This window comes from Echinops telfairi, unplaced genomic scaffold (assembly GCF_000313985.2).
Source record: "Echinops telfairi isolate 266 unplaced genomic scaffold, ASM31398v2 ScPeMD7_3533;HRSCAF=4204_0, whole genome shotgun sequence".
Taxonomy (NCBI): domain Eukaryota; kingdom Metazoa; phylum Chordata; class Mammalia; order Afrosoricida; family Tenrecidae; genus Echinops; species Echinops telfairi.
The window spans coordinates 10,168,306-10,183,551 of record NW_022107431.1 but is presented as its reverse complement, the minus strand read 5'-3'; the positions used below and the strand labels follow the sequence as shown (position 1 = coordinate 10,183,551).

The 15,246-nt window shown below is 52.0% G+C and overlaps 1 protein-coding gene across 1 annotated transcript in view; it reads left to right on the top strand.

Annotated features, from left to right (window-relative positions):
- The first annotated feature begins 3,705 nt into the window (after window positions 1–3,705).
- Window positions 3,706–15,246, top strand: part of ZDHHC14 (zinc finger DHHC-type palmitoyltransferase 14) — a 96,864-nt gene continuing 85,323 nt past the window's right edge. Inside the window, exons 1-2 of the mRNA XM_004701933.3 lie at window positions 3,706–3,809; window positions 7,764–7,924. Coding sequence (XP_004701990.2) covers window positions 3,706–3,809; window positions 7,764–7,924 — 265 coding nt within the window. The remainder of the gene's footprint in view (window positions 3,810–7,763; window positions 7,925–15,246) is intronic.

The window sequence follows — 15,246 nt, the reverse complement described above, 5'->3', positions numbered from 1 at the left end:
GTGACTGACCCTGGATGCCTGAGGCAGGCGGGCTTCGCAATGTTTCTGGGAACATGCCTGTATCTCCCTGTTCCGTTTCGCCATGAACTTTCTGCACCCCTTGGATTTTGATCAAGGTTCTGAATTTTTGTTTAATAGGATATTTTGGTATCTCTGGAACATAGGAACTGCCTTAAATGAGTGCAATATCAATGCAGTGAAGCGTGCTCCTGTCCTCCATAAACGGCAAGAGGCCTGGTTTCGTTGCTCTGTTTTGTTTTGCGGAGGGGTGGAGCCTTTTGGGCTTGGCCCCTCTTCCTGACTTTTGTAGATAAAGAACAAACCGTTCCTCTTCTGTTTCTGTTGCGATAGGGAGCCAGGGAGCTGTGCCGTCCAATACTGAAAGCGCTGTGGGCCTTCGAGGCCTGAGAAGTGGAAGATCAGCTAAAGGAGGAAGGCCCTCTCCAGACGGATGACACAGTGGCCTCGCACGTGCCCATTGTGAGGACGGCCGTCCCGGCCGGGTTTCCTTCTGTTGCACACCGGGTGCAATGAGTCAGAACCGACTCCATGGCCCCTGAGAACAACAGCAGGGAGCCCTGTGGTGCTGTGGGCTAGGTGCTGGTCGGTGGGAGCAAGATGAGGTCCTCTGCTCCCCTGACGATGTTCATTCTTGAAAACCATAATTACAGGCAGGCCTGCTTTCCGCTCTGTAGGGGTGGAGCAGAGAGCGGGGGTCTTCCACCAATCCTGTAGTGCTAGCACACCTGAGTTCCACAGTGCGGCTGTTTGGGCCTGTGTGTGTGGCCGTGTGTGTGTGTTTGTTTTTGTGTGTGTGTGTGTGTGCGCGCGCGCGCGCGCGCGCATATATTTAGGTCTAAGTGTCGATACACGTGCAACAGAATGAAGGTATCGACCCGGAGGCTGTGTGGTGAGGGAACAGGAGCGCTGGGGTTCACGTTTCCATAAGCAGACAACAGACGAAAGTTAGGAGATAACCAGCTTCGGTTTTCCCCGCCTGCTTTTTAAAAACTGCCCCTTTTAGTATAACATTTGCCCGTTTAACAACCCCCTCCCTGCCCCCCTGCCCGCTTCCCCACGAATGTGGTGACATCATTCACCCCGAGAAGATGAATGGTTTCGATGTAACAAACAGATTTCCTTTTCTGCTCCAAAGGCCACTTGGACTGGACGTCCCCGCGGCGTCTTGTTACTTAGCTTTTCTCCGTGTTGTGTTCCGTCTTTTGAGTGAAGCGCCTCGTCCACCAACAGAGAAGCCCAGGGAGCCCTCGCCCCCCGTCGTGACGCCGGGTCTCTGACGAACAGAGTGGTGTGTTGCCAGGACGGCAGACTTGCTGCCTGCCGCCAGGGAGCCTGCGATGCCAGGGTTATGGGAAAATATTATGGGGAAATAGTGATTTTTTTTCAATGACGAAATACACAGACAGCATGGTTTCAAGTAACGCAGCGAGCAGAAAGCCGTTTGCTTCTCCAAGTCTAAACATGAACCCCAGTAATTAATCCCCCCCACTCCCCGCCCCCCTCCCCCCCCAATCCCTGGATTTGACCAGGTTGTTCTGATTAGAATCAGATTTTGTAAACTCCTCAGCCCCTTACCATCTCTGGACCGTGCCCTCTTTTCGAATCGTTACCTGCAATGGCCGTTCTGTGCCCTCAGCTGCAGAGTGAGTCTGGAGTGTGCGCAGAGGCATTAATCGTCCTCCCCAGAGCCGGCCAGACAGCTGGAGGGTCGGGGTGACCCCTGGGGGACGAGGGGGAGGCTGTGGAGCGGCTCCTGGACATGTTAATCAGAGCTCCATCGAGCGCTGAATGAGCCTGTCTCTGCCTCTTTTTCCCCTTCAGTCCATTTCTGGTGGAGCTTGATGGCAACTAGGAACCTGGTCACCCGGGGCTTCTTTCTCACTGCCCCAGCTGTATGTCGGTCATCGTTGTCCAGATGGAAATGGGGCCCCCATTGGTGTTTGCATCCTTGGGCCGGGCATCCTCCCCTTGTGTCAAGTCCAGGCCCTCAGGGAGGCTGGAGCCTGGCTCACCCCGATGGAGCCCGGCCATGCCTGCTCCCCATCCAAAGGGGTGTCTTTCCAGGAGTCTGAGCTCCGGCCAAGACTCTTCGTGGCTACTCACAGGTTTTTAGGTCTGAAGCCGTGATGGTGACGGTGCCTTGGCCAAGACCTCCCACTGGCTTCCCTTGTCCCTGAGGTCCGCCCCTTGCTAGCATGGGCTGTGGTCATCACTGTGGGGAGATGCCCCCGAGCCGGTTCCAACTTACAGCAACCGATGTACCGCACACCACCACAGCACCCGGCCCTGCTCGGCCTCCCCGTTGTTCTTCGGCTTGAGCTCATTGTTGGCAACACTGTGTCAATCTGCCCCTTTGAGGGTCTTCCACCTTTTCGCTGCCCGTCAACGTTCCCTTCTCTGGGGACTGGTTCCTCTTGATCACCTGTGCAAAGTAGGTGAGAGGAAGTCTTGCCATTCTCGACCCTCAGGAGCCTTCTGGCTGTAGTTCTTCTAAGCCAACTATCTTTGTTCTTCTACAGTCTGTCGTAAAATTGATACTCTTCATCAACGCCATCCTCAAAAGCATCGATTCTTCTTCTGTCTTCCCTGTTCATTGCCCTGCTCTGCCATTCACATAAGTGAGAGCAAATTCCAGGGCGATGTTGGACGGATGTTTGCTGAAAGTAGAGGGTACCAGAAAGAGGTTTACCTGTATTTTTTTTAATCGGTTTATTAGGGGCTCATACAGCTCTTATCGCAACCCATACGTACATCAATTGTGTAAAGCACATTTGTACATTCATTGCCCTCATCATTCTCAAAACATTTGCTCTCCACTTAAGCCCCCATCATCAGGTCCTCCTGTATTTTAAAGCAGTTGACTCTATGGCTCATACGGATTGTAGATAACGTGGCAAAGAATGGGAATCCTGGAAGACGTAGTTGCGCTCATGGGAAACGTGTCTGTAGATCAAGAGACAAGCCACTCAAACGGAACGAGAGGCTACTGCATGGTTTCAATCAGGAAAGGTGTGTGTCAGGGTTGTATCCTCTCACTGTACTTAGTCTGGGTGCTGAGCAAATAATCCGAGGGCCTGGGCTGTGTGAAGAACTTGGCACCGGGATTGGAGGGAGGCTGAGCAACAGCCTTCCAGACGCAGATGACCCAAGCTTGCTTGCTGACACAGGCAGGCTCTGTCACTGCCTCTTCTGTTCCTGAAGGACTGCAGACACTGTCCGCTTCTTCTGGGCGGAACTCTGGAGCAGCCCGGGAGGCACGAAGCTCATTGTTTAGGGCAGCGGTTCTCGACCTCTGGGTCCTGACCCCTTTACGGGGTCAAATGACCCTTTCACAGGGGTTGCCTGATGTATAACGGTAGCCAAATGACAGTGATGAAGTAGCAACGAGAATAATTTTATGGTTGGGGGAGGGGGGTCACCACCACACGAGGAACTGTATTTAAGGTCAGGTGACCAGATTTAAAGCGGGACACCATTGACCGGAGGGGGGGGGTGTTCTTGATTAAAAATTTGGTCTATATGGACCACATAGACCGTTCCCTAGCTTGTTGTGCATTCTTTCCAAAAATCGGGACTTTTTTAAAACGCCAAAAAGTGGGACTGTCCCTCCAAAAGCGGGACGGCTGGTCACCTTAATTTAAGGGTCCCAGCACGAGGAAGGTTGAGAACCACTGGTTTCGGGGCATGAGTTCTCCTGTGTTTGCCGAGAGATTTGGTACAGACTTCAGAAAGGAACTCGGCAGACGGCTGGCCTTCGGTATCTTCTCCTCCTCTCGACGCTGTGGCGAGTGAGAATGCAGGCTGGCCGTCGGGTGGGGCCCACAGAGCAGGGACTGTGATCCGTGTCAGTGTGGTCGAATCCATCCTGACTCCTGGCCACCCCTGTGTGTCAGTGCACAGCCGTGCTTTATAGAGTTTGCAAGGCTGTGTCCTTCAGAAGCAGACCACCACGCCTGTTTTCCCAGGTGCCTCTGGGTGGGGTTGAACTGCTGACCTTGCAGCCAGGAAGGGGTCAAGGGCTGACCCCCACCCAGATCCTCCCTCACAGGGGACCTGTTGTTAGGTGCCAGTAGTCTTCCTCCTCGTAATGACGCTGTACAACAGATGAAACACAGCCCGGCCCTGCGCCATTCTCACGCTTGTTTTCACACGGGAGCCCGTCCATGCAGCCGCTGTGGAAATACATCGCCTTGAGGGCCTTCCTCATTTTACCAAGCATGATGTCCTTCTCCAGGGACTGGTCTCTCCTGACCCCAGGTGGCTATATTTCTTCCAAGACAGATGTGTTGGTTCTTTCGGCAGTCCGTGGAGCTTTCAATGCTTCTCGCCAGCACCCCCGTTCAGATGCACCGATTCTTCTTCATCTGCCTTACTCAGTGTCCCAACTCCCACATACGTATGAGGCCGCTGAAAATACCAGGGCTTGGGTCAGGCACACCTTAGTCCTCAAAGTAACATCCTTGCTTTTCAGTGCTCTAAAGAGGTCTTGTGCAGCAGATTGACCCAGGGCGACGCTTCCTTCGGTCTCTGGACTGCTGCTTCCATAAGCACTGACTGTACAGCCGAGCAAGACAAAATCCTTGGTGGCTTCAGTACCCGCATCAGGTGCTTCACCTGCAAGAACTTTGTTGTTTGGAAGGGTGTTTGAGAGTCTGGAGCATGCGTGGAGTAGGTGTACCTATCGCATGCTTCACAAACCTAACGACAATGGCTCCCTCTGCCTGGGGAGTGTCAGGGAGGACAGATACTCCCCACCCCACCCTCTACATGAAGGGAGTCTTAGGACTCGGCAAGGGGAGGGAGTAGGAAAGAGAGTTCTAGACGGAAGGGACGTTGTTGATGTTGAGGGTGTAGGTGGTCTGACGTTCCGCATCTTTTCTGTGTTGCAATCAAATTCATTGAATGAATTCCATTCATTCATTTACCCAACAAATAGCAAGCCCTACCGTGTGTGAATGAGCCCAGGTGGCGCTGTCAAGTGAGCATTGGACTGCTAATCTCAAGGTCGGTGGTTCAGACCCACTAGGAATTCCAAGGGAGAAAGACGGGGCTGTCTAGTCCTTTAAAGATTTTCAGCCTGGGAAGCCCACAGGGACCGTTCTACTCAGTCATTTTGATGCAGTGGCAGTGGAGTTGGTGGGCGTGGTTTACCATATGTGGGGAGTGCCTGGTTGGCGTCCATGATTGGTACACTTAGAATGTTGTATGGTTCAGTCCATTTAGGGGTGCCTCAGAAGAAAGGCCTGGCGATCCACTTCTGGAAAACCAGTGGTCGAAAACCCCGCAGAGGACACCTCTGCTCTGGGGCACTAGGGGCTCCCAGGAGGGGGAACTGACTGGAAGCCCATCTGGTTTTTGTTGACTTTTGTTTGTAAATCTCCTTCATCCCTTCTCTTCAGAAATGGGCCAACAAGTTCATTTGCCTAGCTCTTGAACCTTTTTTTCTTTTTGCATTGATTAGTTCCCACATACTGAGAACCGGGGTCTCACTTTTGAGGGTGGGTGGGATGTGGGGTCCTTGGAAAATTGCCCAGTCATCTGGCCTGGTGGGAAGGCTGCGTCTGAGGAAGGGTGACTGTGAGTTGGTGTCTTATGGTTTGCAATCCCTGGGGACTTGGGCCCATTTCGCAGGGACAGAGACTCCCGGGCTGTGTTTACGGTGCCGAGGGGACGTGTGTTTTTATACAAGTGCGGCGCAGCAGAGTGGTTAGTCAGGCAGGGAGATCGTCATTCCTCTGCCAGCCTCTTTCTTGAGTTCTGCCCCGGGAAGAGGACGCTATGGGTAAGGAACAGGGGTGTCCTTGCTGTTGTTTGTCCCCTCGAATCCATTTCAACCCCTTGCGGCCCCATGAGACAGAGTTGCTGTGGTTACGTGTCGTGCTCTACCCACACGGTCAGCAGTTGAACTCATGAGACATTCTAATGCAGAGGGTTAGAGCCTCCGAGACGCACAGGGCTGCTCTCCTCTGTCCGGAGGGTCGCTTTGAGGCGGAGTAGACTCGATGGCAGTGGGTTTGGAATCTTTGTGAGAGCAGGTCACTAGTGCTCTCTCCCAGGAGCGCCCTGCGTGGGCTCCAACTGTCCGCAGTTTCTAGTTAGCGGCCGGGGTGCGTAACCATTGTGGCACCAGGGATGTGTTTACTGGGCGGGAGAAAACCAACCCCCAAGCTCCCTGCCATGGAGTCGCGTCTGTGTATCGGGATCAGCTGCGTTAGTAAAATTAAAGTAGTATTGATTCCAGTGCCATCGAATCAACTCCAGCTCGTGGCGACCCTATAGGACAGGGTAGAACTGCCCCTGTGGGTTTCCCAGAATGCAATGCGTTGTTGTTGTTGAGCGTCGTCAAGCAGGTTCTGACCCATAGCAACCTTAGGAAGCACTGCCCGGTCCTGCGCCATCCTCACAAGTGTTCCCATGGCTGAGCCCGTTCTCGCAGCCACTGTGTCCGTCCATCTCCTTGAGGACCTTTCCCTTGTTCTCTGACTGGCTACTGTACCACACATGATGTCCTTCTCCAGGGACTGGTCTCTTGCCCCTCAGCACGTCCAAAGTATGTGAGACTGCTCTTTGTGAACCCTTGTGTTGGGAACAGTCATAACAGTGTCAACATCTGAGCCTGTCTAACTCCTGGGAGGTCGTGCGATCACGCGACTTAAGATCAGCCCACGGCCGTGCCCTCTGAGGCAGAGGTCAGACACATCTTCACTCTCCAGACTTACCAGTTGCCCCCCCAGCCCTGGCCCCGACACACAGCACTCTGGGTGTCTCTTCTTGGCTTGCAATGGCCACACAGAGCCCACAGCCCATACTCAAACAGTGAGGCGGTTTATTGAGGACGAGGGTACATCCCAGAGGCAGGAAGCAGATGGACAGTGCCCCTTCCTCAGTGCAGGGCAGCGGTCAGTTCCTCTCCTCTCAGACCTGCCATCCGTCACCACCCTCTCTGCTGCTGGGTCCCTTTGGGCCTCTCACAGCCTTCAATGCAACAGCTCTTCTGGACGGTACCTCACCCCGTGTGCTGCCCCCTTCTATCTGTGAAACCTCTGTGGGGACACAACCACCAATACACACCCACACCCTCTCCTTGCCAATTTAAGGCACGGCCCTTCCCAGTTCAGGGGCAGGGCACAAACTGACCAATCTCCTCTCAGGAGGCCCCATTTGGGTTAAACTCACGTAATTTGCATAATCCATTAACCAATCTCTGCTTTAGGCACTGAGCAGGAAGAGGCCGGCCCTGCAGCCCAGGGCCAGACAAAAAGTCTAAGTTGAAAAACAAAAAAGGTCTAAGTTGTTTGGAAAACCCGGGCAAAGATAAGCCCTCAGAATTGAGAAGTGGGTAATCGCTTAAGCTGTCCACAGCAAAGCAAAGGGTTCCCGGGGGCTTGAATGCTGTGCACTTGCTTACTGATTGAAAGGTTGGCAGTTCAAATCCAGCCAGGCAGCACCAAGGAAGAAAGGCCTGGCGATCTTGTTCTAGAAAGATTCCCGTTTAGGGAAAGGGGTCGCTAGGGGTCCTAAAGGACATGATGGTCAGTCATCGGTTTAATGGCAGATTAATCCACCCAGAGGTGCTGCAAAAGAAAGGCCTGGCTATCATAAGATTATCACCATCGAAAACCCCACAGAGCCCATTTGGGGGTTGCCAGGAGTCAGAACACAGCCCATGGCAGCAGGTTTGGGTTTGGGGATTGGGTTGGCCACTAATGTCCCTCTCCTTTCTTGCCCCCTCCTGTTGGCAGCTGCCCATACCTGGCCGTGAAGATCACCCCCGCGATCCCCGTGGTGGGGGGCATCCTGTTCTTCTTCGTCATTGGGACCCTGCTCCGCACCAGCTTCAGTGACCCTGGCGTCCTCCCTCGAGCCACGCCTGATGAAGCCGCTGACCTAGAAAGACAAATAGGTAACACTGTGGGGGTGCCTGCAGGCCGGCCGCCTCCCTCTGTGCTGGGCTGCAGTGTGGAAGGACAGGTGGGAACCGCCAGGGCAGGGCTGGAGCACCCATCCAGTAGGAGGTGGGGTGTGAGGTGTCCGAGGTAAGGCAGAGGGGACAGTGGGCTGGCACCACGAAGCCACAAGGCCCCTCCAGGAAGCCCTGCTTCCAGAGTTTCTCTGAAGCTTCCGTGTCCTGCTCTGTGCCGAGTGCTAGTCTCCATCCTGAGAGGTACCCAGCTGTAAGTCTCTGCTCTCTGCCTCTCAGCTCCGGCAATGGAGACTTCTTAGCCTGTGCATGTCCACTCTTGGGTCCAGAACTGTCCCCATGAAGGTGTAGTCAAATAGACCTTTGTGAGGGACATAGCTATATTTTCCCTTAATCCTTAAGTCCTAGGGTAAAAAGTTGACAGCAGTCTGTTTCAAAGATACCGACATATATTCTGATCCCTGGGACAATTTGCAAGCCCCCTTTTTAAATTTTCATTAAAAGGAGGGAAGTAAAAATCTATAGAGACAGTCATTAGATTAATAGTTTCTTAGGGTTATGACAGGGGAGTTTTGAGGGGAATGGGGATCTAATCATAAAGGATACAAGAAAGAAGAAAATGTTCTCAAATTGATTGTGGTGATGATTGCACAACTCTTTAATATGTTTAAACCATTGACTTGTATGATATGTGAATTACACATCACTAAAACTGGTTGTTGAAAAAGGAGCCCATATAAAACATATGGAGCGAGCCAGAAAACTGTACTTTCATGGTGTGGAGTTAGCAACCAGTGCGGTATAGGTAGAGATACTTCCCCTTATAAAGAAAGGAGATAGTTACAAATGACTTTCAAGACATTTAGGATATTTTGGGTCCCCCAGGAGACAAGTACTACTCGAATGCTAAAATTTCAAATGAGATTTAAAACTAATGCTTTACACTTATTTAGCATAATCATTGAACTGTGCCTTGAATGTTCAATGGGAGCCCTTGTGGGGTAGTGGTAACATGTTGGCCTACTACCTGCAGGACCAGCAGTTCAAGACTACCAGCTGCTCCTCGGGAGAAAGATAGGGCTCTTTCTACTCCCGTAAAAAGCGACCATCTGGGAAACCCACAGGGCGGGTCTACCCTGTCCTGCAGGGTTGCTATGAGGCTTCGACTCAATGGCAGTGAGTTTGGTTTGATTTTGAGTATGTTCTGTTACCACAAACAGCAGCTCCCTGCTTCCCAAACGTGGTCCCCACTCGTCTTCCTGACTCGGGGTGACTACGTGTTGTAGTGTAGGACTGTGCCATAGACTTGAGCCTTTGAGGAGCTGATACCAAGGGCTCAAGTAGGAAGTAAATGTTTTGAAAATGATGATGGCAACATATGATTTTAAAAAGAGAGTGGCAGCCTCAGTAACCACAGGGGCAGTTCTACCCTGCCCTGTAGGGTCGCTCTGGGTTGGAATTGATTCGATGGCAGTGAAGACAAAAAGACTTGACTCTTTATGGTGACCACTAATCATTTCTGATCCCTGTACATTTACCTTTCTGGGATTCCCTTCTTTGTGAAATCATACGTTGTCTGTCCTTTTGAATTGACTTATTTTACTCCATGTAAGGCGTGATTGAACTTGACCAGAGTAGCTGAAGGTGTGAGGAGACTCAAGGTGGGGCAAGGAAATCCCCGGACAGACTGAGATGGCAGCAGTCGGAACCTCGCAGCCACTCTGGAGAGAAACAGATGGCTGCCTCCTTGTGGGGAAGTTCTACTTGGTTCTCCAAGGGCGGTGGGTCAGAATCAAGTCAACAACAGTGTGTTAGGTCTTTCGGAGGAGAGAGAGAGAGCACCTGGAGGGAGGCATCTATAAATTTTGTAGATATGATGAGTCCGTGCATCTTTCTGGTTCGTTCTGATGATTTCTACTCCAATGGACCAGGCACCACCTTTGGCGAGCTGACTTCGCTTAATTGGGCAGGAAGATGGGCGGAATAAGTTTTGTAAACAGAAGATACGTGTGCTGCTGTCTTCAGTAATGCTGCCACCAGACCCTAGACAATTTAAAAAATTTTCCTCCTGCTCTACATACTTTCCTTCCCAGCCTCCTTTGAAGCAAGAGAAACCTCCCTGAGCCCCAGAACAAGTCAGTACGCGTGTGGAGCTGGAGAGAAACCCCATGGGATGGGCTCTTCTCTGGGCTTCTTGTTCTCTAGCCATTGAAGCCCACCTGTGTCTTCCCGCAGTATCCACCAACATCTTTGTCTCTGTTGCTGGGAGGGGAGCGGCAAAGAAGCTGGTAGAAGGAGTGTGGGAGGAAAGGATGGTTCCGCTGCAGCTTTCTTGTGCCCCAAGGAAGAGCAGAGGGGGCAGGACGATGCAACAGTGGGGGAGACCCTCTATTTTCTCTAACACTCGGATTGCCATCCACTTAACACCTAGTGACCACGGAGGACAGGACAGACCTGCCCCCATGGGCTTCCCCGGCTGCAAACCTGCACAGCAGCATTCTGCCACAACCTGGCTGCTGTGTTCAAACCGCTGGCTTTGTGGTCCACAGGGGAGCCCACTTAACTACTGTGCCACCAGCACTGTTTCAGGGATTCCAGGATGGACCTGCTGATTCACCCAAATCGGGAGCCTTATAGTTGATAGCACTTTAATAATTTTTAAGATCGTGTCCATGACTATCACTGCATTTTATTTCATCCGAGCAACCCTGTAAGGAATATTTCACTATTAATTCATCATTCCCATTTTATAAATGTGGAAACCATGTCCCAAAGAGGCCCTGTGGGAGGCTGCGGAGTCTCCTGGGCACCGGTCCTTGTTCTATCAGGATGTTGTGCGGTGTGTGTGTCTGTTGGGGCATGGGGGGGGGGGGCTGCAGGTCCCAGGCCAGCTTCCTCCTCCAGCAGAGGTGGATCTATGGTGAGCTCACTGCCCTTGGAAAGTCCTCTCCTCAAGCCGTTTGTACAGGACCCAGCCTCCACCACGGTGCATAGTTGACCACTGTGCTCCTGTTTTGTGGATAACACGGAGGAGGATGAGGAAGGATTCATCCAAGTGCTCTTTTGTTTGTTTGCTTTTGTGCAAGCGGTTGTTTTCCTAAGGAAGTATTTACTTTGAAACCAGCTCTGTCCCTTACTGCCCCTCCACCCCCATCCCAGGACCTAGTTTGTAAGAGAAACTGGTTGGGCCATGGAGGAAACCAGCCCTTGTGTCCTTCGAAGGAAAGAGGGCTTTGGAGGCAGGATGTCTGGTAAGGCAGAAAAAGAGGAGCTCAGCCTATCGCCTCCCCACAGTCACAAAACCAGACAAACTGAGCAGCAACGGCCGTTTCATGGCCCTTGACTTCGGCCAAATTGAGGAGTATCTATGAAACACTGGGGAGCCTGATGGCGCAGGGGTTACACATTGGGTTGTCGACTGCTGAGAGGTCAGCAGTTCGAGAAACCACCAGCTGCTGCACAGGAGGAAGACTGGGCTGTCTGCTCCCGTAGAGCGTCAGCGTCTCGGAAGTCCGCGGGGCAGTTCTGCTCTGTTCTGTAGCGTTGCTCAGAGTGGACTCGATGGCTGTGAGTTGGTACTTTGGGGTTTGTGAAACACTACTGAATGCTGGGTGAAAACAGTGGGCGTCGATGGCATTCTTCAGGGTCCTGGATGGTGCAATTGATGAACCACGCGTGGCTGCTCGCCAAAAGGCTGGAGGTTCTAGTGCACCCAGAGGTGCCTCGGAAGAAAGGCCTGGTGATCTGCTCCCCAAAATCAGCCTTCAAACCCCCCTAGAGCACAGTTCTACTGGGACACACATAGGCCTTCATGAGTTGGAATCAGCTTGACGGCCGTGGGTTTTTTGACTGGTGGCCTGTTTGCTGGCTGTCCCACCCCAACCTCAATCCCCCAGGGAAGGTCGCTCTACCGACACAGAGGAGCTGTGAATCAGCCTTGCTCCTTACAGTCAAGAATACGGCAAGGGTGTTTGCTCCTACGTCATCCGTTCCACATTGTGCTGGAGACTCTAGTCCAGCCCTTAGGGTCCCAAACTTATTTTGTGCCCATTTCAGGGGGGGAATTACTCAGCACTGCACCCCTGCCCCTGACAATGAAAAACGCTTGTCCTCCAGCCCATAATCCAGGATAAAATGTAAGTACCTGCCTCAGCAGCCTCCTGGATCAGCCCAGCACCTCCCCAGGGAGTGGTACCTCACACTTGAGGAAACCGCCATCTAGCCAGTGGGATGTGCTAATGGGATGAGCCGTTGTGATAAGGCCACAGAGAGAGTCCAGAGACAGCTTCAGATGATGAAGAAAAGCCCGATTGTCTCCTTTCACAGCAGCCCCTGTTCTCTCTCCGACTTCTACAAACAGGTGCCCTGGAGTCACCCAGAACCTCCATGTGACAGAGCAGAACCGCCCCCTGAGGCTTTCTTTGTTGCTGTGAGGCACTGTGGAGTCAGTTCAACTCACCGTGACCGTGTTACAACAGAAGGCAACACCCTCTGATCCAGGGCCACCCGCACCGTTGTTATGTTTCAGCCCATTGCGGCAGCTGCTGGATCAGTCCCTCTCGCCCAGGGCCTTCCTCCTCTTTGAGGGGCAAGCATGGTGTCCTTCTCCAGAAACTGGTCTCTCTGACGTGTCCGTAGTACGTGGGACACGATCTCACCATCCCTGCCTCTCAGGAGCATTCTGACTGTACTTCTTCCACGACAGGCACGTCGTTCTTCTTGGCAGTCAGAGGTACTTTCAGTATGCTTTGCCAGCGCCATCCTTCCAATGCGTCCATTCTTCTTCGGTCTTCCTCATTCTCTGTCCTTCTTGTACCTGCACAGGAGACCACTGAAAATCCCAGCGCTTGGGTCAGGCTCACCGTAGTCCTCAAACTGACGCCCTTGCTTTGCATACTTTAAAAGAGTTGTTGTGCTGCAGGTTACCCAATGCGTCTTTTGACCTCTGGACTGCTGCTTCCATGAGCATTAATTGTGGATCCACGCAAGATGAAATCCTTGAAAACTTCAACCTTTTCTCCCTTTATCATGATGTTCCTATGGGTCCAGGTGTGGGGGTTTTGGTCTTCTTGGCATCGAGTTGTAATCCATGCCGAAGGCTGCCATCTTTGATCTTCGTCAGGAAATGCCTCAAGACGTTATAGACCCTCGGTGTTACGGAAGCATGCTGCCAGCACTTGCCTCCAACAGGGCCACTGAGCGTGCTTGAACCCCCGCCTTTGATTTGGCGCTTAACCTTTGTGCGTACATTGGTTCCCCTTAAAAGCTGCTGATGGGGATGCGGGGCAGAGCAGGGTCGATGGCTCTGAGGGCCGTGAAGAGCCGTGCCAGGCCCTCAGGCACGGCAGGAGCTGCTTCTCATGCAGGTCTAGTCCTTCATCTGCAAGGCCTCGCACACTCTCCTGGGCTCCGGAGAATACGTTGCTTCCCTGAAATGCGTAGCCTGTGTATTTTGGGCTGCCTAGCTAATGAAGGAAAAATGAATCCTTAGATGTGGAAACTTTTCCGAATTGGGGTTATTCATTCTAATTACCCATTGTGTGTCTCTTACTTGGGAGGCCCCTACTAGCCACTTGGAACCAGCCAGCTGAGTAATTCTTTGGACCTTGGCCAGGCTTTAAACGGTTTCTCCCAGCCCTCAGGCTTGTGAGGGCCGAGTGTCAAGGAGGGTGGCCCTGAGCTCCCTTCCATCTGTTTATAAGCCCTTGGAACGCCTCACCCAGTTCTCAAGAGTCCCAGGAAAAGGCTTCCAGGGACAGCAGCCGGGGCTCAAAGAGGTCTCCGTGGGCCCCCTGTGGGCCTTCTTTGGAACTTCTCCATTTCAGAAACTCAGTATTTCCCCCCCAATCACTCAACAATCTTAAGCAACTGATTTGATGACAGATACCGAAGCCCTGGTTGCACAGGGGGTTGCGTCAGGCTGCTAAGTGAAAGGTCGATGGTTTGACCTCACCCGCTGCTCTGTGGGAGAAAGATGAGGCAGTCTGCTCCCACAAAAATTTACAGCCTGAGAAACGCCCTATGGGGCAGTCCCTACTCTGCCCCTCAGCTTCTCTATGAATCAGATTTCACTCAACGACAGGATCGAAGTACTGCATTTCAGTCAGGGGCCTACCCTTCCCGTGATCAAACTAGGAATGGTGAAGGGCCTAGTTCTGCGTTTCTGCCCCCATCCATTCCTTCTCTCTCCACACCCTCTCAGCTACCCGAAAGACACCAGGTCCCCGGGGAGCTGGCATAGAGATAAGGGGGCAAGTTGGATTTGAACTCAGGGCTGTTTGACTCCAAAATCAAAGCCAGGCTTTTAGGAAGTGCCCTCTATGAGTTGGAATTGACTCGCTGGCAGTGGAGGTATTTTTTTAAAAATTTGGGGTGAGGTGAGTTTAGATCTGGTATGCAGAGCCCTGGGGGTGTGGTGGATGCAAAGGAGTCGTTAGATCAGTCAATAACTGAAAGACTGGAGGTTCCAATCAGGTCCACCCACAGGCACCTCAGAAGAAAGGCCTGGTGATCAGCTTTTGGAAAATCAGCCGTTGAAAGCCTGGTAGACAGGGCCTGCCGTGAGTTGGCATCAACTCAATGGCAACTGGTGTGTGTGTGGGGGTGTGAGAGAGAGAGAGAGAGAGAGAAACACACACCCCCTTTCTCCCTCCATCTCTTCCTCCCCTTCCCTTTTTTCTCCTTCACTCGCTTTTTCCTTCCCTCCTTCTTCTCTCCACCTTCTTTGGTCCAATTTTCATCATCCAGTACTTTTTCTGGAGGAGCCCTGGTGAAGTAACAGGTTACATGTTGAACTGCTAACCAACCACATGGTTAGTAGTTCAAAACCACCAGCTGCTCCAAGGAAGAAAGAGGAGGCTTTCTACACCCAAAAGGATGAACCGTCTTAAAAGCCTATAGGGGCAGGCTTCTCAGGCCTACAGGGTCGCTGTGAGTTGCAAATGGACTTGATGGCAGTGAGTTTCTGGTCATTTTTCTTGTGGTAGGTGGAGCCAGTCACCATGTCTCAGATTAGCGTTTAGCTTTTGTCATTTACTCAATGACTCCTTGGAGCCATTATCACATTTTTTGGAATTATGGTACGGGACTTTTCCTAATATTGTGGAAACACCAGACTTAGCCAAGCAGGTCTCACCATGTTAGTATAAGTCCCAGGAAGGTTTCCATGGGAACAGGATGTTCTGACCCACCAATTCAATTTGCTTTGTTTTTTTAACACCCACCCCCCCAAGAAATCTTCTTGATTCTGTTATAGAATAGATGCATTTAAATTAGAATTGTAAGCATATTGATGGATTTTTGTT